Source organism: Chelmon rostratus, chromosome 15 (assembly GCF_017976325.1).
Source record: "Chelmon rostratus isolate fCheRos1 chromosome 15, fCheRos1.pri, whole genome shotgun sequence".
In the NCBI taxonomy this organism is placed as follows: domain Eukaryota; kingdom Metazoa; phylum Chordata; class Actinopteri; order Chaetodontiformes; family Chaetodontidae; genus Chelmon; species Chelmon rostratus.
In genome coordinates, this window is record NC_055672.1 from 1,891,499 (window position 1) to 1,914,589 (window position 23,091).

The 23,091-nt window shown below is 43.0% G+C and overlaps 2 protein-coding genes and 2 non-coding genes across 4 annotated transcripts; 1 reads left to right on the top strand and 3 right to left on the bottom strand.

Annotated features, from left to right (window-relative positions):
• Positions 1–1,809: 1,809 nt before the first annotated feature.
• trnat-ugu lies at positions 1,810–1,883 on the bottom strand. The gene has a single exon. It is a non-coding gene; the product is annotated as a tRNA-Thr (tRNA).
• A 294-nt stretch (positions 1,884–2,177) lies between these two features.
• trnat-ugu lies at positions 2,178–2,251 on the bottom strand. Its single transcript has one exon. It is a non-coding gene; the product is annotated as a tRNA-Thr (tRNA).
• Positions 2,252–12,015: 9,764 nt separating this feature from the next.
• On the bottom strand, positions 12,016–17,245 carry nubpl (nucleotide binding protein-like). The gene is made up of 11 exons (XM_041953669.1): positions 17,095–17,245; positions 16,195–16,339; positions 15,967–16,001; positions 15,657–15,747; positions 15,494–15,533; positions 15,279–15,369; positions 15,058–15,151; positions 14,568–14,653; positions 14,311–14,431; positions 12,912–12,994; positions 12,016–12,795 (listed from the first exon to the last, which is right to left on the bottom strand). Exons 1-11 carry the CDS (start codon positions 17,221–17,223, stop codon positions 12,733–12,735), a joined length of 978 nt encoding a protein of 325 aa, XP_041809603.1. The 5' UTR covers positions 17,224–17,245; the 3' UTR covers positions 12,016–12,732.
• Positions 17,246–17,676: 431 nt separating this feature from the next.
• Positions 17,677–20,590, top strand: dtd2 (D-aminoacyl-tRNA deacylase 2). The gene is made up of 4 exons (XM_041953670.1): positions 17,677–17,831; positions 17,931–18,090; positions 19,317–19,386; positions 19,471–20,590. Exons 2-4 carry the CDS (start codon positions 17,980–17,982, stop codon positions 19,803–19,805), a joined length of 516 nt encoding a protein of 171 aa, XP_041809604.1. The 5' UTR covers positions 17,677–17,831; positions 17,931–17,979; the 3' UTR covers positions 19,806–20,590.
• Positions 20,591–23,091: the final 2,501 nt, after the last annotated feature.

The window sequence follows — 23,091 nt, forward strand, 5'->3', positions numbered from 1 at the left end:
GATGCACTGATGTTTCTGTTATAACACACACACACACACACACACGCCCTGCTCTGAGGCCTTGGCTCCCAGTGGGATGGAGTGATGTGTGTCAGCCATCGCTCTTGATGTTCAAGGTTCAAATCTGGTTCACAAGTGTCAGTCAGTTTGTCACAGTTACAAACATAAAACGACTTCTTCCCTATTCTTCGAGTCTAAAAACAAGTCAGCGGCTCGTGTGAACACTGAAACAGGTTTAACTTGCTGGAAACATTCCTCCTGTTCACGCTGGCCAATAAAAGATGTCCTCCTAACATGCTTCCACAGCTCAGCGTCACGCCAAAGCACTTCATAGACCCTCCGACCCACTAGAGGGCAGCTATCAGCGTCACGCTTGGCTCGCCTAGCTGTGAAACGTATACACGTGTTAAAAGTTGCAGTACCAGCAGGGGGCGATAATGAACACAGCAAAGCACAAACATAGCTCGAGTCCATGTATGGAGGAGGAGGACAGGGTGGATGGACGGGTCAAACGCAGGACCTTCACCCAGGAGAGCGGCGTTTGTGTCCCATGTGAAGCCAAACGATGGCTTTTAACTTAAGTACCGAAGTTCATTTACGTCACATATGTAGCATCATGTATGTATGTAACTACCGGTACTAAACCTCCATAACGTCACAAATTACGACATCACCTGAAATGTTTCTGAACAAGTTTTATTTTGAAAGTCTAACCAGATTTTTTATTATTTCTATTGCAGATAAAATATAAAATATAAAAAAATATGTGTTTGTTTTAGTGAAACTCGCTCTTTGACGCTGTGATGCTAACCTGGTACTACAGGAAAGTCGGACAGGTGGTCGCAGGTGAGAGCTTTTGTCAGTGTCATATTGAGAGCAGAGGGCTATGGCTATTTCCTGGAAGCAGTACCTCTTATCTGGCACATGTTTAGCTCAAAAAAGAGCAATTAACCTGATTCGTTTAGCTAATTTTTCTTGCCAGCACTTGTTAAAGACAGCAGTGCTAATAGCACCCAGCTGAGAGGTGAATCCGAGGCATCTTCCTGAAGTTTCTGTGGCATCCGCCAGTTTAGCTTCACACTGAAAGTTGAACATCTTGTCATAAAACTCTGTTGAAAAGGTCATTTTTTTGTGTGTCCATTAACTGCAAACTCCCCACAGCCTGCAGAGATGGATGAAAAATGTGTCCTCGCCGCAAAGAGGCTTTGAAAAATGGAAACTGTAAAAATGTTTGAGAAATGGTGCAGCACAATATTCCACTTACACACTGTTTCCACCGAGCTCTCGACGGGAGAGGGGACCTCAACAACCAAAAGAGGACTCTGAACTGAAGAGTTTCAACAGGGTTTAATAAAACAACAAAGACTATCAGACCTGTCCGACTCCTACCTGTCTGAACACAGGAGGTCTGAGTGTGTGTGTGTGTGTGTGTGTAAACCTGGTGCAAATACAGACAGTCTGAGACACAGCAGCGTGTTGCTAACATCAAACCACAGCCGGGCTGACAGCTGTGAGAATATGAGGCTCAGAAACTAAACTGCATCATCTCTCCAGTCAGCACACACACACACACACGTTACATGCAGAAGAGTTAGTCACATGGGCGGGTGTCATAACTCGTGTTCACAGTGGTGCAAACACATGTTGGAACAGAGCGTTACTGATATCGGTTGTGTTGCTAAATAAATCACTTCATGACCTGCAGCTGATTCATAGCTGTTCTCCGGTGATGATGCTTAATCAGCAGAGAACAAGTGGAAACAGATGTTGGCAGCTGCAGGTCTGAAGTTCACAGGAACGAGGGCTGGAAGGTACTGCTGGGACTCGAACCCAGGATCTCCTGTTTACAAGACAGGTGCGTTAACCCGCTAAGCCACAGTACCTGCACAGCTGACTGGACTTTTTGATGGATAATTCCCTAAATATCAAAGCAAAGCAACATTTTAATTCCTTCCGTTGATGATCAGCTGAAGCTCCTGATGATGCAGGACCTGTGTTTCTGCAGGAGCTTTGAGAAAAAGCAGCTCCACTCCGGTTTAAAGGTGGTTTTTAAGAGTCTGCATTTTACAAAAATTAGTTATAAGAAGTTGAGGCAGAGCTTGAGTATGAAGACATCCACCCAAAATAAGGACTCCACCAACAGCTTTTTGATGAAGTTAACCAGAGAAGACAGCCTAAGGTGCTGCTGGGACTTGAACCCAGGATCTCCTGTTTACAAGACAGGTGCTTTAACCAGCTAAGCCACAGCACCTCACACATGCATAAGTTTGGAAAGTGAGCCAAAGTTTTTACTAACTGACATCCTGCATCCAACATGACTCATGAGTTCCCTCTGCCAGCTTCTACACCCTCCAAGCTAATGGAGTGAGGTTTTATATGCTGGGTGGGGTCAGCCTGGGGTCTAGCTGATGCTGCTAATGTTGACCGGATTACGTTTTGTATCATCACAATGAGGAAATGTTGCTCATTAGCATACCGGAGCTAGCACAACCGACTGGAGTCTAGATGTGGTTAGCCTAGCTTAGCATAAAGACTGGAAGCAGAAAACACAAAAAACAGCTGTTCCTGCACGTAACTCGGCAACATCTTCATCACTCGTTGTGCCGATTCGTTGTTATTGATGAGAAACTGCAATCATAGAGAGAAAGAAATTAAACTGCACGGATTTTCTTTACAGCCATAAATTATTCAGACACACACATGTCTGGCCGTCTGGCCCGAGGCTTGAGGGACTCAGGTGAACCACATAGCTTATTAACCCTCCAACACACACACACACACACACACACACACAGACCTTTAACAAGACAAAGGGGGGCTCCATCTTTTGACAGGCGAATTGAAGAGTTGTACTCCATCTTTGTTCCGTTTCAAACCAGTGGAGCACAGAGCATCATGGGAAATGAATGGGGGAAGGGCTTCGACGTCCAGTTTCCCCCGTTAATTCAGCCAATCAGTCTGCAACTTTAGCAGCCGAGTGAAGCAGTCGCAAACACGTTTCAAACACGGACTCTCAGTCAGTTCGGAGCTGCCGACCAACAGCAAACCACCTCATTAGTGCTGAGCTTTGAGCGAAGGCAGAGTCTGACATGCAGGAAGCGGCTCACCTCCGTTTCTAACAAACCCTCCTCTCTGCTGAAGTATCATCATGTTTGTCAGCGCGTCCAGACTCTGATACGTCACAGGGACCCTCGCGGTTCCTCCAGGCAACACAGATGCGTCCGAATAAATTAGTCTAACAGATGAAGAACACATTAAACTATATTCACAGATTCTTGCTGCCATATGATGTTAATGCAGCAAAATAATTATTGTATGTAAAAAGCTAAAAAAAAGTACTGCACCTCTGTCCTGTACTTGTACTTCACTTGAGTATTTCCATTTTATGGCACTTTCTACTTTTCCTCCACTACACCTCAGAGGCAAATATTGTACTTTTTACTCCACTACATTTGTCTGACAGCTTTAGTTACTTTATAGATTACAGCGTTTGTCTGCCTTCTTGTCCAGTGCAAAGCTCGTATCTCCAGATGTGTTGCTGCTGAATATTTGTGATAAACTGAAGGATGAAGTTTTCCTTCATGTCTGGAGAAAATTGTTGTCACTCTTCGGCTAAATAAACTGTTTAAAAAGCCTCTTGGATCAGCTGAAAATGCATCATCACAAAGCTGTTTTTAAGTTTATTCACTTTATTGATCCCAAGACTGGGAAATTATTCTCTGCTTTTAACCCATCACTGGGGAAACACACACACACATGCAACATGCATCATGCAGTGAAACACACACAGGAGCAGTGGGCTGCAATCAAGCGCCCGGGGAGCATATTGCGGGGGTTAAGTGCCTTGCTCAAGGAGGGGGAGGGAATACTCCACCACACCCACATTTTTCTGCCGATCCGGTGGGGGAATCGAACCGGTGATCTCCCGACCACAAGCCGCTTCTCCGACCACGGCTGCCCCCCTTTTCTGAGATACGAGGTTCTCACAGGACAGCCACGCTACAAAACATATGATGTTTATATGATTTAACACTGACAGGAACATTTTACTGCGACATCAACACGTTTACTGATAATACCTGCATTTTTCTTTTGCTTCAGTAACTTTTGAACGCAGTACTTTAACTTGTAGTGGAGTATTTCCACAGTGTGATGGATAGTTTTACTGCAGTAAAGGATCTGAGTACTTCTTCCCCCGCTGTGTAGCAGCTGCCTCGTCGGGTAGATCTGCAGCCCCAGTTTGAGCCTCTCACACAAACCTGCTGGCCGCGTTAGCATTAGCAAGTGTGATAAGAAGTGGTGGAAAAACGACATCCTACATGAGATTTATTCCTCTGCAGGGGTAAACACAACGCAGAGGAGACTCAGACACTCTGACAACAGCTGCTCATGGCTGCTTAGTTCTGACTACATCACTGACCAGCGGTCAGCTGTGTCCCCTGACCCCCCGTCTGACACGCTACATAGCCACGAGGCCACGCCTGCTACAGTCACTTGTTCCTCTGCTGTGTTTTTTCAGCAGGGTGTGAAGGAGTTCCAGCAGGATCTGAGTTTGTTCGTCTTCGGCCAGTTCTGCTTCCCAGCGCCGACACGCATCGCCTCTCCAGAAAAACAGCACTTTTATCCTATTTGCTCCCCCGAACATGACTTCTCCCTCCCTGTGACGTGAATCATAGAGACAAGACGAGACGAGAGGAGAAGTCCTCTGCCAGGAGAGAGGGCGAAAGAGGAGGACGTGAAACGAGAAAATAAGTGGAGGGGAGAGAGAAGAGGGAGGCGGCAGGAACAGCACGGAGAGACGAAAGAGGAGGGGAGAAAGAAAAGAGAGGAAGAAGAGGCGAAAACAAACAGAGAGACGGGGGGGGGGGGGGGGGGGGGGGAAGAGAGGAGGTGGGAAGAGCAAAAGGAGACGGGGAGGCTTCACCTCGTTTTCCCAGAAGAAGAAGACAGATGACTGGAGGAGTGTGGGGGTGCTGCCTTAATGAGAGGACACACATGCACACACACACACACACACACTCAGTGACACAGCACAATTGGTACCAGCTGCTGCTGTTTATCGTTATTAACGAGGCAACGCTTGCAATCCCAAGGTCAACAAGGAGTGTGTGTGTGTGTGTGTACATGTGTGTGTGTGCGTGTCCAGGGAGGGAACAGGAAAGTGTGTGGGATGATGGATTTGTTCAGACTGCGGGCAAATCAGATTTGTTTCTCAGATCAGATCTTTCAGACCGACTGTGTTTCCAGATTTGTGCGTCCAGACATCACCAGCGTCTCCGCGTGCGTTGCTGCGGTAACGACGTAGGCTTCAGTAACTGTGAACAGAAATGGAGGAGAAACGAAGCCGCATCCTCTCGCCTCCATGCAGAAGCAGGAGACTCTGTGTTGTTCTGCGTCTCGCTCTGCTCATCGCAGCTCTGATGCAGCTCAGTTGCTCTGGATTGGTCGTCCTTGTTGTGTGTCGACGTGCAGCCAATGACACAAAAGGCACTTTGAAGTCTAATTTGAGACCAAATCTGACTGGACTCACATTTCAAACCACCTCCGAATCTAACTTGGATCCAAATAAACAAGAGGCCTCAACCAAAGTAACGCTACGACACAAGTGAGCATCATTTAGAAGCAACATTTAGAAATGTAGCAAAAGGCCATGCATGCTTAGGGTGCAGTGTGCAGTAAAAACTGATCCGCTATTGATTTAGCCATCAGATAGCACTTTATCCGCTGTGGTGCTGCAGAGGGGGCACCAACACTGGCAACACCACAACACCGCACTGACGGCAGTGAGTTAAAGTGGGTCTGAGCAGGTTTCACAGTCCCATTCTGTGTGTGAATAGCACAGCTGTTTCAAGTGTCTGCATTATGATATCATTATCATGAGATGCTCCTCCTGGAAACAGGAAACGGTCCAAGACGTCCTCCAAGAGTTCAAACTGTTTCAGCTTTGACCGAGTTCTGCTTCTTTGGCAGCGACACTCAGAATATCGTCAGTCATAATCATAAAAGTCATAAAACAGCTGCTGTGATGCACGTTTTCGTTGCTGTTTGTGTTTAGTAGTGTAGTAGAATTACTATTTTTGGATAACTGGCTGAATGTCAGAGGTTTAATTTCGAAAACAAAAAGCAAAAGCATCAAGTTTTGGTGTCACTTCCCCTGAATTAAACGGCCCATTCACAGTTTTCATGGTCATATTTGGATATAATCCAAATGCTCACCCATTTACATTAATCTACATATATGAGTCTCCATTAGTGAGACAGAAAGCTGCAGCTGTCTGTGCTCTTTGCATACGTGGACTAATGCACTCGTGTTCTCCAGGTTGTCTAACAAAAAGTGTCCTTTTGTCCTTTAATTAGACACAGAGAAGTGTTTCCTGACCTGACGCCTCCATCGGCAGAACAGCATTATTTGTCTGAGCCTCGGAAAGCTGCACAAATCACTCTCATAAATAAACCGCGGTCATGGTTCAGGAAAGACTGCGGTCGCACTTTAAAAACAACTTTCACTGCTGGTCGGAAACAGGAAATGAACAGCAGTTAAAATCTGATTGCTCCCATTTATAACTCCACATCCACTGGAGGGACATTTGCCTGTAGAACATTAACGCAATTAGCACAGCTAGCATAATGCTAATAAGTTAGATAAGTAAGTAAAAGGATGATGCTGCAGCTGTGTGACTCCTGAGGAAGTGTCTTAAGATGCAGTTCCTCTAATGGCCACTAGATGGTGATACTAAAAACTGAGGGTGAGGGGATGACCCAGCTAGTGGGAGCTCAGTGGGTAGCTTCACATCTTCTTTGGTGTCAATTTAAAAAGCTGCTGTTCTGTTCAGATGTTCAGTCGTGAGGAAAGCGTGCGTTTGATTGACGGGTGTGTCATCTGATCACTTCAGCTTCGCTCTCCTTTGCCCAAATTAAACATTTCATTTCGATTTTCAGACAAAGGTGAAAGAAACTGAAGCTCTAAGCGCCTCGTTACGATATCTCGTACACTGCATCCTTATTTTCATACATTGGATGGTTTCACGGCACGACAGCCGTCATCGTCTTCTTCCATTTTCCCTAAAAACTTTTTTTTTCTGTTATTGTTTACGAAGCCGAATCTTCACCTGCACTCCCGAGCAGAGCAGAAGAAGAAGACGAGGAGGACGAGGGAAGCGGTGTTTGTGTCTATGTTTGTAAAGTCGACCCTCCCACTCATTCTCGCTTTCTTCTTCTCTAATTCGGGAATGCAGGATGTGGTTTTCGCAACAGCGAGGAGAAATATTTCATTTCAGTGCTGACGGAGGCACAAACACACAGATACACAAATCTGCCTCAAACAGGCGTCGTTACACTGAGACAGTGCAGCCACACACACTCGCACACATGTGAGGTATTCATAGAGATGCACACACACTCACACACACTCACAGTGATACACACATGCACACAAACACACCAAATAATATTCACACTCACACAACAACCTGCTCGTTACTCAGGCACACACACACACACACACGTTGCACTAGTGTGTATTTCATGTGTATTCCATATTATGCAAATGACTGAACACAGGCATGAAGGCAGCCAACCTAACACACACACACACACACACAGGGAGGAGGAGGAAGATGGAGAAAGAAGAAAATGGAAATGAGAGCCGCTGCTGGATGAGATGAGTGACAGACGTGATTCAGCTGCAGCTGAACTGCAGCGGTGATCTGACGCACTTTGAGGTTATTTTTATAATCAGCGCGTTCACGTGCTCCGATGACATTCGTTAATCGTCATTATTTCATCTGAATGTTTGTCTGCTCTCACCGTGAGTCGCCGTAGAGGCGTTTCGTCGTGAAGGTGAGACCTGCAGGAGAGAAACTTCTTTATAGAAATAAAAAATCTCATTTAAGAATCTCATCGACATTTGAAACTTCAGTTTTTGAAGAATGATTAACATGTTTATTTGATATTTCACCAACCACAGGAGCGCCCCCTGCAGTCCAAAAAACCCCAGTCTCCTCAGCAAATCCAGTCTGCTCTGGACCCTCTTATATGGAGCTTTTGTACTGTCCGTCCAGTCCATTTCATTATTCATATAAATGGGTTGGCTGGTTGGTGTCGGTCGATGTGTATTCATTGAGATGGGCGTTTGCTGCGTTCTGACCGGAGGTCTAAAAAACTCCAGAACTTCTTAGAAAAGCGCTGATTTTGCTGTAATACGAGTAAAAGTAATAAGTTTAATTGATGTAATTATCCTTTCATCGTTAAACTCACCGTAATCAATTAAATGATTAAAATGTAAATGTGATCTCTGAGGACGTCTGTTCAGCTGGTTCTCGTGAGGGAAGAAGTCCAACAAAGTTTCTGAACAAAGCCTGAATCAATAATATATTTCAGTCTGTTATATTATTCATGTTTCTGCTCTTAGCGGCGGTGACTCACATGCAGGAAAACTGAAGGAGGTGAAGTAATTAAACTCATCTATCTATCTATCTATCTATCTATCTATCTATCTATCTATCTATCTATCTATCTATCTATCCTCCTCCTCCTCCTCTTCCTCTCCTGTACCTCTCCTCTTCCTCTCCTCCTCCTCTCCTCTTCCTCTCCCCCTCCCCTCCTCCTCTATCTGGTTCATTTCCCGAGCTGAAATAGAATTGACTTCCTGATTCAAGGTTAAATGAGTTTGATGTCAGTGCTGTGCGGTGGGAGAGCGAGCGGGAGGTAAAATGAACGTGTTGACTGGCAGGTGTGTGTGTGAGTGTGTGTGTGTGTGTGAGTGTGTGTGTGTGTGTGTGTGTGTGTGTGTGTGTGTGTGTGTGCGCGCGCGTGTGTATGTGTTGCGTGCAGAAGCAGGTGAACGCTCACGCAGTCGCTCGCAGACGTCCTGTGAGCTCAGGCTGAAACTCAGGTGAGTCGACCACGTTACTCCTGAACCAATAATATGGCTGCAACTGACACTTATTTTCATCATCAGTGAATCTGAATATTATTTCCTGAATGGATACCTGGTTAATACAATGTGAAAATAAATGAATTAAAGCATAAATCTTATTATTTCCCAAAGCCTGAGGTGACGTCTGACCGACAGTTCAAACCTGAAGATGTTCAGTTTATTATCAGACAGGAGGAGAAGCAGCTGAACGAGCTAATGATCAGCAGGGTTGATTGAGAAACGATCAATCATAATGAATGATAATAGTTAAGTATAATAGTTTTCTGTCAACTCATCATTTCACACCACAAATAACATCTTTTATTTTCATGTGAACACAAGCTCGACTTGCTGTCAAGTACAGAAAACCTTATTTAAAGCTGCAATAACGGATTTTTTTCCCCCCCTGGCCACTTGTGTGGCTCTGTTTTTGGTCTCCTCCACCTCCTGAGGGAAATATCTGCTCTTTAGCTGCTCACACTGTTTTCACGCTGTCGCTCCGTTATGAAAACATGCATGAAAATACCAATTAGAGCCTTTTAAATTAGCAAAGTGTCTCACTGAGATCTCTTATGCACCAGTGCAATGATGTTTACCGACCACTGGGGGCAGCAAAGTCCATTTAAAGCAGCTGGTGTCAGTGGAGCCAAACAAAATGTAACTGAGAACATTTACTCATGTTAACTTGAGTACTTCCATTTCATGCAACTTTTTACGACTATTTTTCATCCAAGCATTGATTTGCTAGCTTTACTTTTTAGCTTTTTAATCCAAAATATAAATCAGCTGACAGGTGATGATATATCGTTGTAATTTAAGATTAGATTTTGAATTCCTTTTACTGGTAACAGAATATTTCCACACTTTAGTGTTGCTGCTTCGACTCAAATAAAAGATCTGAGTATTTCTTCCACCCCTGGCTGTCGTAGCTTTGCAGTTTTAATGAAGAAGACTGCAGGAAACAGTCCTCGGCGTCGTACAACGTGGTAACACTGATCAAATGTTGTCTTCCACATTCTGCATAATGTAATTTCCCGTGAATCCCTCGTGCGTGGGCTTTCAATTTGAATCCCACTCAGGCGAAGCAGAGAACAGTAACAATGGAAAGCACTTCACAGAGAGGCAGGTACAGAATGCAAATCCGTCAGATGGTGCTGAAGATGAGTTTCGATTCAGATGAAAATCTTCAGCATGACTTTATTTTGTTGTTTGTTTCAGAAAGATGGAGGCCTAAACCCTCGCTCTGCAAATGTGTGTCCAGTTCAGAGGAAGCTGTGGGCTTGTTTTGTGAAACCACAAGTCCAAGTTTGAGTGAACATCCTTCTTTTTATAAGTGTGTTGTGTGTTGTGTGTGTTGTGTGTGTGTGTGTGTGTGTGTGTGTTGTTAGTTCAATATTGAGACTGAAACTGAGATTTTCCCTGATAAAGCAAGTTATGAACATGTCCTGTTGTCTCTCCAGAGAACCCTCCCTCCTCTTTGAGTGTGTGTATGTGTGTGTGTGTGTGTGTGTGTGTGTGTGTGCGCGCGCTTCCAGTCTACGGGGGCTGTTCAGCGCCCACACGGTGAGACATTTCACAGCTGTGGTCAACAGACTCTGGCGAGGAGTGTGTGAAAGAAATGGCTGCTATGACCCAAAGCCTCAGTCTGCTGACATCACTGACTCCTCCTCCTGCAGTCATGTGACCCCCGTCCTGATCAAAACAAACAAACCAGTACAGACTGGCAACAAAAGAAAACAGTTAAAAAATGTAACTAAGTACATTTACTTCATAACGTCATACTTCTCCCCCACCTCAGAGGTGAATATTGCACTTTTTACTCCATTACATCTGTCTGACAGCTTTAGTTACTCTTCAGATTTCTTCCTGTCCAGTGGAAAGCTCGTATCTCCAAATGTGCTGCAGTTGAACGTTTGTGATAAACTGAAGGATGACGTTTTCCTTCATGTCTTTAGACAATTCTCGTCCATCTTCAGCTAAGTAAACTGTTTAAAAAGCCTCTTGGATCTGAAAACAGGCTGTTTTTATGAGATACGAGGTTCTCACAGGACAGCCACGCTACAAACATATGATGATCTTGTAGAATATGATGCATCGCTGTAGATTAAACCAGCCAACAGGATATAAAGTAGTTCAAATGAGCTCAAGCTGAAACATCTACAGCAGTAAAGTGCAACATCCACATTAATGCAACAGGTACATTGCAGGTTGCATTACAGTAGACGGGCTGAGTTCAAAGTAATTCCAACAAACTACACATTAACTTATTAACTCTTCAAACTTGATTTCTTGAAAAACTAAATTCCTCTTAACTGTTACTTTAACTGATTAATTCAGTAGCAAACAAACACACACAGGGTCTGTGTCTGATTATTGGCCCCCAAAACTCACATCAAAACACATCGTGTCCTGTTTTCAGGAGCATGATGGGAACTCAGACTGGTTGTTAAAGAAGTGTTTTAGTGTGAAATAAATCAAATGTCAGCGTATCTGTCTCAGAAAGCTCCAGTGACCCTGACTGGGTGTCCACTGATAAAGAAATACTTTTACTAATTAAAAGCAAAACAAAAAAAGAAACATGAAACAGCTGAAACTGGACAATTCTGCAAAAAGACAAAATGTAAATAATAAACTTATAATAGAAAGTAACCCATTTGAAAATTAAGAAAACACAACATGCAAAACATGAAATCCTGACACTGATCTGACGTTTCAACTTGATGAATTATTTAATATGCAGCCAGCGCCCTCTGCTGTTTGTGCCTGGAAGCGCACAGAGCTGGAACTCCTCCTGCATTAAAGGATCATCCAGAGTATTTTCAGTTTGTCTTCTGTCAAACAGAAGTCAGACAGATGTCAGATGTGTCCCTGCTGACCTCTGCTTCCAATGCATTTCTAGAAAGAAGCCATTTTATTTTTAAGTTTCCCAAACTGCTATTATAATTTTCATTTTTTCCATTACCTTTGCTATTTGCTGTTTTTATTGATGCTGCCTGTAACTCCAAATTTTCCCAGCTGGGGATTAATCAAGTTGATCTTATCTTATCTTATTTTTCCTAATCCAAACAGAAGTGACACATCCTGTTCGTTTGGCTTGTAGTCATTTATTTTTACAGTTCTACATTCATATTTTCGTGTCTCTGAAACAAGCAAAGAGACATTTCTCATCGACAGAACAGAAACTTTCACGTTTCTTTGAATCGTCTGAGAAACAAGCAAACATCCAGAATGAATCCAAAGTCATATTTTAATCATTAAGATCCTGTGAAAATACACAATTATATACACATTCATGGCGACAGTTATAAAAAACACATGATGGGATTTTTATAAGACCAAAATGGAATTCAGTTAAACTTTCTGTTTGTTCGGATAAATTAGATATTCAGTTTCATTTCATTTTCATATTAAAGCAGCACAAACAGAAATCTTATTTCCAGCCTGAGGACTCGCATCCAGAAGTTTTTTGTCCTCTCTCATCTGTTTTTTTATTTTTATTTAGACTCCACTGGAACTCTGGGTAATGAAGTTTAAATATATTAAGTCTCACGCTGCCATTTGGGGCACTATTTAAAAACAGTATTTTAAATATTTAAAAATATAATATTCAGACAACTAAATGACTTACATTTATTCAGTAATACTGTAATATTAGTACAAAGTGTGTACTGTTACTAGTAGTGCTTTGGATTGAACTCAGTGTGCGTTTCTGTTCGATGTGTGCGTATGTTCACGTGTGTCACGTGTGAAGATGTCCTGGAGTGTCTTCATGTGTGTCCACAGTCCACATGCTGACTTCCTGTTGAAGCTGCCAATCAAGTGTTGACTTCCTGTAGTCTCTGGACCACAGCAGACGCCACCTTCCTGTATGCCTCCGCCTGGAGAGTCAACACACACACACACACACTAAAGCATTAATGAATGTAGCCACCAGGAATAGAAGAGAACACAACAGAACAGCGTAGAACAGAGCTGAACAGAAGAGAGCAGAGACCTCAGAGCTGTCAGGAGAGGACACGACCACTGGCTTTCCTCTGTCTGACATCTCTCTGATGTTTAGATGAAGAGGAACGTCACCTGGAGGGAGACAGAGGTAAAACATCAAAGGGGAAACCCATCAAAATAATAATTTAAAAAACCCATCCAGCTAGTTTCTTCTGCAGCGTTAAACAGGAAATGAAAGACTTTTATTTGCTGTTTTCGTCTTAAGTTGCTGTCACTCAAAGCGGCCATGACCATAATTATGCATCATTTTTAACCTTAATATAATTCAAACAAGCAAGTTACAGTTGAGGAAATTACCTATAGAGACCAAAACTGTATATAAAGCTTAAACATAGAAGAGGTAAACATGTTTATTTCTAAAGTAAAGTTTTAATGTGGAGGTCTATGGGGACTGACTCGCTTTTTGGAGCCTTGTGTGGCCATTTGAGGAACTGCAGGTTTTGGCACTTAAAGGATAACTTTCGTTTTTTACAACCTGGACCTTATTTCTATCATTAAATACGACCATTTACTCACCCAGACAACTTTGGTGGCATTTGGAGTCGTTTTGAAGAAATTAGCCCCAGAGGAGCGGCGCGTATATCCGTATAATGCGAGTACTCGGGGCATCCATGCGCAGCCTCTATAAACGCATAATCTGCAGAAACTCGTTCATATTCCAATATTTTGTTCTGATATGCTGGTGCTATTCCCCTCTGAGCCGGCGGTCGGCTAGTTTAGCTGTAGTTTGGCACAGCTATGGTTCGTTATTGCGTATTCGTAGCCGACCGCCGCAGAGTCAGCCGTGTTGTGGCTGGCTGCTCGCAGCGCCCGGCGTTCGGTAATGACATCATCCACGTCAGAGGTAGTTGCCTAGAGACGCCGGATGTTGATAACATGCCACCACGGGCTCAGAGGGGAATAGCACCAGCATATCATAACAAAATATTGGACTATGAACGAGTTTCGCTGCAGATTATGCGTTATATAGAGGCTGCGCATGGATGCCCAGAGTACTCGCATTATACGGATATACGCGCCGCTCCTCTGGGGCTAATTTCTTCAAAACGACTCCAAATGCCACCAAAGTTGTCTGGGTGAGTGAATGGGCGTATTTAATGCTACAAATAAGTAATCCTTTAAGCAGTTGCTCGTTTTTCAGCCTGGAGGTTGCTGCTTGGTGGTGATGCATCTACAACAGATGAGCAGCTGGGGGCGCTGTGTGTAGGCAGAGAGAAACATGCCTGTCCCACACGCAGCTCAGCAACCACCAACAGCCATTCCATTCCTACGTAACAGCTGATGACGAGATGACGTCCACCTGCTCCGACAGACGTGAGTCTCAACCACATTCAAACCAAGCCGGGTGAGAATGAAGCAGCCGATGCTCCGCCGGTCCTCCTACACACCTAAGAACTGGACTCCCAGCGTATCTGCGAGCTGTCGGGCCCCATCAGAGCCGAAGATGTGAGTCTGGTGGTTGCAGTTGGGACACTGGAAGACGCTCATGTTCTGCACCAGACCGAGAACCTGCAGGAACACAAACATGACGTCTGCAGCGTGAGGAACTTCAACACACACACGCACGCACGCGCACACACATGCACGCACGCACGCGCGCACGCGCGCGCACACACACGCGCGCGCACACACGCACACACATTACCGGCACGTGAACTTTCTTGAACATCTCGGCTCCTCTGCGAGCGTCCAGCAGGGCGATGTCCTGCGGCGTCGACACAATGACGGCGCCTCCGGAACAAAACACAGACACAAGACGTGACTTTACACTGAAAGTTTAACTTCCTGTGTTGGTGGCCAGAAACACAGAAACTCCTTCAGAATAAAAGTCACTTTCATCGTTTGTCTTTTTCTGAACTGAAACAACGTTTCTTGTAGCTGTTTGATCATGTTTCATATTTTTTTTAAATAGAATAGTCGAGTATAAATAAAGTTATTATTATTGTCGTTATTAAAATACAGTATTTCCACTCACAATCGTGGCCATTCTGACTGTGGGTCATGCTAACTCTGCACTCGCCACTTCCCCTTTTATGGTAAGGCTTTATAATAATAATAACAATAATAATAATAATAATGACCGTCCTTACACCGACACCAGAGTGTGTGTGTGTGTGTGTGTGTGAGAGACTAACCAGCGATTGGGATGTTCTGCGTGATTGACAGCTGGACGTCACCTGTCCCAGGAGGCATGTCAACTACCAGATAGTCCAATGACCCCCAGTCCACCTTTACGCGCACACGCACGCGCGCGCACACACACAAACACACACACACACACACACACCTCAGTTTAATATAATTTGATTGAACTTGGTGGTCGACCTGGACGTTAGCCTCAGGCAGGTGTTCTCACCTGTCTGAGCAGCTTCTCTATCGCTGACATCACCATCAGGCCCCTCCACACGATGGGAGCCACGTCCTCCACCAGGAACCCCATCGACATGCTGACAGAGAGGAAAGACGGAGACAAAGACAGAGCTCCAGCTGCAGTTTCATTTTGGTTTGACCCTGAACTACAATGTGGAGAGTTAAGAGCGACGACTTCCTGTTTGGACAGGAGGGACTCACCAAGGAATCCCATAGTTGGTGAGCGGGATCATCAGGTTGTCTGGAAGAGACATAAAACACACAAATATTAACTGTCACCTCCAGCCACCATTAAACCACATTACAAAGCACTGATCAGTGACTAAAGATGGATCCAGAGAGAAAAATCAACAATGTGCTGTACTGTCAGAGAGCTCCGGGTTTCCCTTCAGGTTCATCAGTTTGGGAATGGACGGACCGTAGATGTCAGCATCCAACAGGCCGACTGACTTAGACTGAGAGACAAAGAAGGAGGACGTTGAATATATGAGAGGAAGACATCTGACTCAAAGCAGTGACAACAGATCATAGTACCTGAACAGATACTGCAGACGTGAGAAGGTAATTATATCTCGTATTCTATTCTAATCTTAGTTTAATCTGAAAATATCTGGGACCGTAAGCAGCTCAACAGGCTCAATGTGCTGAATGTGATATGAGAAATGACTCCTTACCGGATTGTTGGCCACTAATCCGAGAGCCAGATTCACTGCAGAGACAGAAAAGCAGACATTAAGACCTCTGACTGGAGACTTCAAGGCTTTTGAAATGTATTTCAACAGTTGTTCTGTTTTGGAGTGATTTCTGCTGTGATCAGTGCTGCACTGCAGGCCAGCATTTTAAGATAAACTCAAAATATCTATTACACACATTGAAGAAGAATAAGGATGCTCGTGCTGTACCTGCGGTGGTGGACTTGCCCACGCCACCTTTCCCTGAGGCCACGACGATGACCTGTTTGACGCCGGCGATGGGCTTCTGTTTGGGAAGGCCTCTCGCCATGTGCTGCTTCTGCCTCTCCTGTAACGTCTTACTGTCCACCGACCTCTGTGAGAAACAATAAGACAACCTGAAGGTTCAAAGCTGCTGGTTTCTATTCCACACCTGATCAGAAAACCAAATACTTGACTTTTCAGTTTGTTTGTTGACCTTCATCATCTATGATGAAAATGAGTCTGTCTGTGGGTTTCAGAAAGTTCAGACTGCTGAAATGAACAAAAACTGCTCTGGTTTAATTATTTGATGATGTATAACCTCAAAATGTTCAGCATCACTTTTAATAAAATAAAAGCTAATTGATGGATGACGTTCATGCTGACACAATGCAGCCATTGGTTATATTTTATAAACCCTTTGTCCAGATTGTATCCGCATAGAGACTGACTTTTACTTTTCTAGTAAAAATAACAAAATATGAATAACAGCTCACTGGAACACTATCCGACCGATTTACAATATTAATTAAGTCAACGACGAGACAAGACAAAACGCATTTCCGGTCGTAGGGTTCAAAATAATATCTTTAATGTTTAAAAAAATGTACGCATCAGATGGACAGAACATGAGTGCATGCGACACTACATATATGAAAAACAACATATTATCAAATTAAAGTGCTGAAAATGTTGATATTCAGTGATGTTTTGGGTGTATGTATGGTTTTGTAAGGTTATTTGGTTTTCTCTTTATCGCTTTATTTTAATCACTTCCGGTCCTGGTCTTGCTCTCTGTCTACCTTGACGTTAGCTTGACGCTGTTAGCTAGCTGAACTGTTGTCTAACAGAAACAGACAGTAATCTCACCTGGCAGCGTATGAACTGAAGACAACACGCAGCTCCGCGTTGGATTTCTGTCCCCGTTCGGTACGTTGGAGGTTTATGAAGGGACGTCCTCAGTAAATGGGACAGTCTGCTGTATGTGAGCTGAGCCATGTTTAGCCGTTTAGCTGCTCCTCTGCTCGCTAGCTTAGTTTAGCTTAGCTCGATGCGCATCAATCCTGCGCAGTCCGCCTGCGCGTGTTGTCGATTTAATATTCAGTCCAGTTTTAACATGATCTGGATTTTAATGTGATCATTTTACTGGGTAGATAATCAATACTTACAAATGGCTTAATGTGTCCTTTAATCTATTTCTGCTTGATTCTGTTAAAAAAAATATGATGATAAAATACTGACATATCAAACTATCATTCATTTTAACTGTCTCGTATTTTTATCCTAAAAGACGTATATTTATTTTGTTCTTCTGATCATTGCCTTAATCATTGCTCTTTTTCATCTGTTCTTTTAGAAATATAAGATCATACCTGATGATTTATTCAATTGTCTCTTTTTTGTTTCAAAATCGTAATTATTTTTTATTATTTTTGTATTGCTTGACAAAAGCTGTTGGAAAAAATAAAACCCACCAAATGATCGTTTAAAAAAGTAATAAAAGAGACACAAGGAAAGAAAAGAAGGAAAATAGATCTGCGAAGATGATGCGCAGCTTTGAGCTCCTTCGGGAAACGTGAGGTGACGTCAACACGGAAGTTTGTTGCGTGAGTTTTATTTCGGTTTGTCTTTGCTGTTCATTGAGGGTTTGTGTCAGCTTGGATCGGACTGATTCTGTCTTTTGTCCCGGCCTCTGTTGTACAAAGAGGACAGAGTTTAACCAGTGAAGAGGACCAGTTTAAGCACCGGCACGTGATGTCGGAGACCGGCAGGGCTCCTGCGGCGCGCGCGGTGCTGCAGCAGTGTCTGCAGGCCAGACTGCAGGTGAAACCAGCAGAGGAGCTCTCAGAGGCTCAGTTCGTCCAGGTGAGAACAGGTGACCGTTTCATGGTGTTCATCTGCCGCACCTGAAGCGCTGATACAATGTTTTCATGTGTTTTTTCTCTGACATGTGAATAAATACACTACAGTTCACTGTAATGATGAAAGAAATTAAATCAAGTGATAAAAAGGGAAGGGGAACAGAAAAAATGAAAAATAAATTTCAGTTAAAAACAGAGTGAGTTAGCAAACTATAGGAAGTTACTCTTGAGGAAGTAAAAAAGCAGGAAATGAAAGTACATTAGAGAAGGAGAAGATATATGGAAACAAGCAGGAGGATGACGTGTACAAAGGATTATTTCCAGAGCTTTCAGCTACAGCTTGTGGCTTTCATCAGCAGATAGACTTTTCTCAGTTGATCCAGATCTGCAGGACTGATCAGTAACAGTTCATTCGAGTAGTTACAGAAGACTTGGACGACCTTTACCTGAATCTTCAGACCGAAGGAGCAGGACGAGTTCCTGACTGAAGCTGTAGATAGATAGATAGATTGATAGACAGACAGACAGACAGACTTTATTTATCCCAAGCTGGGAAATTGCAGTGCAGCAGCAACAGCATTACACACAGTGAAATAAGTGAAAAATTGTGAAATAGGACTATAAAGAACAAACTATATATAATAAAATATCAAAATAGCGAGCAGTAGTGATAAGAAGTATTGTATATATATATATATATATATATTTTTTAGCTGTTATTGTACAGTGTCATGGCATGTGGCAGGAAAGATTTCCTGTATCTGTCCCTTCGACAGCGGAGCTGTAGCAGCCTGTGGGAGAAGGTGCTCCGCTGTCTGTCCACTGTGTGATGGAGAGGGTGCTGATCATTGTCCATGATGGATAGCAGTTTATTCAGCGTCCTCCTCTCCACCACAGTCTGAAAAGACTCAAGTCTGAGTCCAAGTACAGAGCCAGCCTTCTACATGAAGCTTGGTTTAAGTTGCTATCAAACATAACCCCAAGATCAATCAGCCAATTAAATCAGAGTGATTGTGCTCACTGTGTCTGTTTCATCAGAGTTAAAATTGTGACATATTTGTTGTTTTAAGGCCGTTTTGAACTGAGTTTAGCAGCGGAGAGTTGTTCTTGTTTCAGAGAGAGAGACACAGTACAGATGTATGTCACTGACATGGATGGGATACGCTGGCTGCTTATTGGTCCACATCACTGATGACATGTTCACTGAACTCTGTGTTTTTCTGTTGTCAGATCGACAGAGGAATGGTGATTTACATCTGCTTCTTTAAGGGAGCCACAGACGACATCCTGCCAAAGATGGGTCAGTGACATTTAACCTTTAACTCTTTACTGTAAATCCCTCAGTGTGAGATGTAAACACTGCGTCCTCGTCTCTCGCTTCCAGCGTCCACACTGTTGAACCTGCGGCTGTGCGAGTCCGACTCGGGGAAGCTGGTCTCGGTGTTGGAGCTTCCCGGCAGCCTGTTGATCGTCCCTCAGGCCACGCTGGGCGGGAAGTCCAAAGGCAGGGCCATGCAGTACCACAACAACATCAGCAAGGAGGACGGCCTGCGGCTCTACACCACCTTCGTTTCTCTGTGCGAGAAGGAGCTGACGGCTGCTGCTGCTGCGTCAGCCGGGGGCGCAGCTCAAGTGACGGTGAAACACGGCACATATGGAAACAGACAAGTGCTGAAGCTCGAAACCAACGGACCGTACACCCATCTGATGGAGTTCTGAACAGGAGGGGAAGACGAGAAGTGAGGCTTTGCTTGTGTCATCGTGGAGGTCGAATTTGTCTCTTAATCAGCGTCTGAGTATCCACCAACAAGACCACGAACAGTCACCGGCAATTACTGATGTATTGATGTTTAATTTGTATATTTGTGATAAAAAACAGAAATACAAAGATTTGGAGTATGTTATTGAGTAAGTAGAATACAAAACTGTTCTGAATGTGCACAACAACATGAAAAGTCAAATTTCTGAGTATGAGGAGTCTTAAAAATGTGATCACAAGGCCACAAAATATTTCGTGAAGGCAGAATAATGGCCTGGTGTAGTTTTCCTTGGTTCTAGTGAAGTGAATCTTAATCCTCCACCATACAATGATATTTTAAAGAAATGGTTTTTGAAGTTTGGTGTGGAACAACTTGACTTGCTGCACAGAGCCCTGACCTTAGTCCCATCCAACACCTTTGTGATGAAGTGGAACACTGACTGTGATCCAGACCCGATCACCACCATCATTGCTGGACCTCCCTGATGCTCTGGTGCTTGAATGGCAGCAAATTCCTCCAGCAGGTGCAACACCTGGAGGACCAATTTAAACCAAAAGAGTGGAGGCTGTTGGAGCAGCACATTAATTCCCCATAATCATGATGGAACCACATGGTCAACTGAGATGTTTGGGTGTCCGCATACTTTATGGTGTAGCTAGTTAAGGTTTACAGCCCATCATCACGATCCTGGAGGCTTTTCATCTTGCAAAATTTCATAATTTCGCACGTTTGCAAAGTGAAATTTAGGTCAAAAAACATTTATCTGACCTTATTCAACTTTTTCAAGTCTTTTTTTTTTTTTTTTTTTTTTTTTTTTTGCAGTCATCCTGTCCAGCATAATTACTTTGCACAAACCACCACAGTCAACACAAAAAGAAAGTTTTGAATTATACAGATGAAATGGTATTGATGGATCAAAGCACATCATCATTTAAAACAATTCCAACATTAACAAAGAAATATAAACTTTACCTAATTTAGTGAAGAATAACAAAATGGTTTTTGTTATTTTGTCCACCGTCTGCATGTATGTATGGACCACAGATGGCTCCTCCGGGCCAGCAGGGGGCGTCACCTGCATCAGGAGCTGCTCCTCAGTCAAATAGCAGCTAAAACACTTCTGGTTAAACGATTTCGCCATCAAAATAAAAGTACATAAATTATGTTCTGTGCTGTGAGTGAGCGCGTTTACAAAATAAAATAAAATAAAATAAAATAAAATAAATAAGTGACTATTTAAACCAGTGGTCCCCAACCTTTTCTGTACCATGGCACAGTTTAATGTCTGACAATATTTTCACGGCCCAGTCTAAAGGTGTAGCAGATAAAAACACGGCCCACTTGTTGGGGATCAATGATTTAAACAGTTGAGCTGATCTGTCTGTGATATGTAGTAGTAGAGTAGAGGTAACATAAGGCCTTCTTGGTTGAACTTAAAGTCGTATGATAAGGTGCTTAGTCCGTAGCCCTACTCATTACAAACATGGTAATTTAAAAAGACATGATGCTTTGATAATATTTGTGTTTATATACCAAAAACAAATTTACGTGCTGTTTAAGCCGTTCAGATATTGTCAATCTTGCATATTTTCTCTGTTGATGATAAAATGCTAAAATGTCCACATATTTCTAAATGGAAAAGTTAACAAGCTAGTTTCAGTCCATCATAAAAGAAATTGACAGATTTATTAATGTGGTCACAATATAAACAGTGTGTCACGTAATAGTTCACGTTTGTATGAATGTATTTGACAAGCTGGCGTTACAAGCCAAATTTAAGCCATTATTTTGAAAATCCAGATACCGGAACGTACACGGTTCCAGCTGCTAGCTTAAATGTGCACACCACCAAACGCCACATTTAGGCACAAATTTGACCTAAAATGTATCACTTTGTTGAATGTGTGTGTGCATTAAGATGAAGTAAAATAAATTGAGTTGTTTATGCGAAGAGTTCAGATGAAAAATAACTCAGAGAAACTAAAGTTCCCGTTGAAAGTTGATGACGGTGTAACGATGATTTGTGTTTACCGGACGGAACATGTTCTGCGGGGGGAAGCGGGTTCACTTCGGGAACAGAAGCTGTTTTCGTCATAAAGGTGTTGTTTGAAAATGATGCTGATACGTTTGTGGTGATGATGGTTGTGTTTATACGTGTGTGTTTACCGAAAATAGAGACTTTATAGTATTGGATATTATCTTAATTGTTAATCAAGTTAGCTGTTCATGTATTCAATTAATCAATTAAGCATTTGTTTCTAAATTGTCAACAGTAATGATAAACTTGAATGTCCACGTTATTGATGCTCAAGGTGAGAAATGAGAAATAAAGAAATTTAGAAATGGAGAAAAGTCAGCAAATGTTTAAGTTTAGCATTCTTATTTAATATTTAACTCATTGATTATTTGTATGCGTTGTCAACACTGACATCAAATACTTCAGGGTTTTCAATATGAAATGAAGTCAGCAAATATTCATCATTTGCTTATTAGCTGCAACAAAGACAAACTTTGTTGTCTAACTCAATTTATATGAAAGAACTGCTGTTACGACAGTTAAGCAATACACTGACTAATCTTTTCAGCTTTATGGCGAAAGTTCATGTGTTTGACTGACTATCATTTGGTTTATATTAATTTAAGAGTCTCTGTCTCTCACCTCTTCTATTACAGATGCCTTCTTTTGACTTTCTGGATCAGGTGGAGCTTTTTGTGAGGGCAGGAACGCTTTCTGCCGACGCATCAAAGACGTCCAAGAAAGTAACCTAGACTTAACGTTACTATGCTAACATGCTAACTGTTGTCATAGGAAGCTAAGGATGTCCATTTGTTGTTTATTCATATTAGCATCCAGTAGCTGCTAACATGCGACTGCAGGCATGTGGAGAAAGTGTGATGCTGACGTGCGTCTCTGTCCTCAGATCCAGGAGGGGATGGTTGTGTATGTGTGCTGCTTCCACGGAGCCACTGAGGACGTCGCTCATGAGATGGGTTCGATGTGTTTTCCTCTGCAGGTTTCATGCAAACTGATGCTTACATGTGATTTAGTGTGTTTTGCTTTGATTTTTATGGACTTCAGTTAAAAGGTGCTGAAGGGTTTCACTCTCACTATCATGACTCTCATTTCGTTTTCTAAGCTTTCATTTTAAATCCACCTCGTGTCTTTTTCTGCTCGACAGCCAGCAGTCTGATGAACGCCACATTTTTCCGAAAAGACGCCGGGCACTGTGTTTCCGTTCTCGACC

Bases quoted from the DNA above. Each gene is read 5' to 3' on its own strand.
- nubpl (XM_041953669.1), bottom strand. From the start codon at position 17,223: ATGGCTCAGCTCACATACAGCAGACTGTCCCATTTACTGAGGACGTCC. The intron at 15,534-15,656 runs GTACAGCACATT...TGTCTCTTCCAG, and splicing joins AAACCCGGAGCTCTCTGACA to ACAACCTGATGATCCCGCTC. The intron at 12,995-14,310 runs GTGTGTAGGAGG...GTCTCCCTCCAG, and splicing joins GCTGGGAGTCCAGTTCTTAG to GTGACGTTCCTCTTCATCTA.
- dtd2 (XM_041953670.1), top strand. From the start codon at position 17,980: ATGTCGGAGACCGGCAGGGCTCCTGCGGCGCGCGCGGTGCTGCAGCAG. The intron at 18,091-19,316 runs GTGAGAACAGGT...TTCTGTTGTCAG, and splicing joins CAGAGGCTCAGTTCGTCCAG to ATCGACAGAGGAATGGTGAT. The intron at 19,387-19,470 runs GTCAGTGACATT...TCTCGCTTCCAG, and splicing joins CGACATCCTGCCAAAGATGG to CGTCCACACTGTTGAACCTG.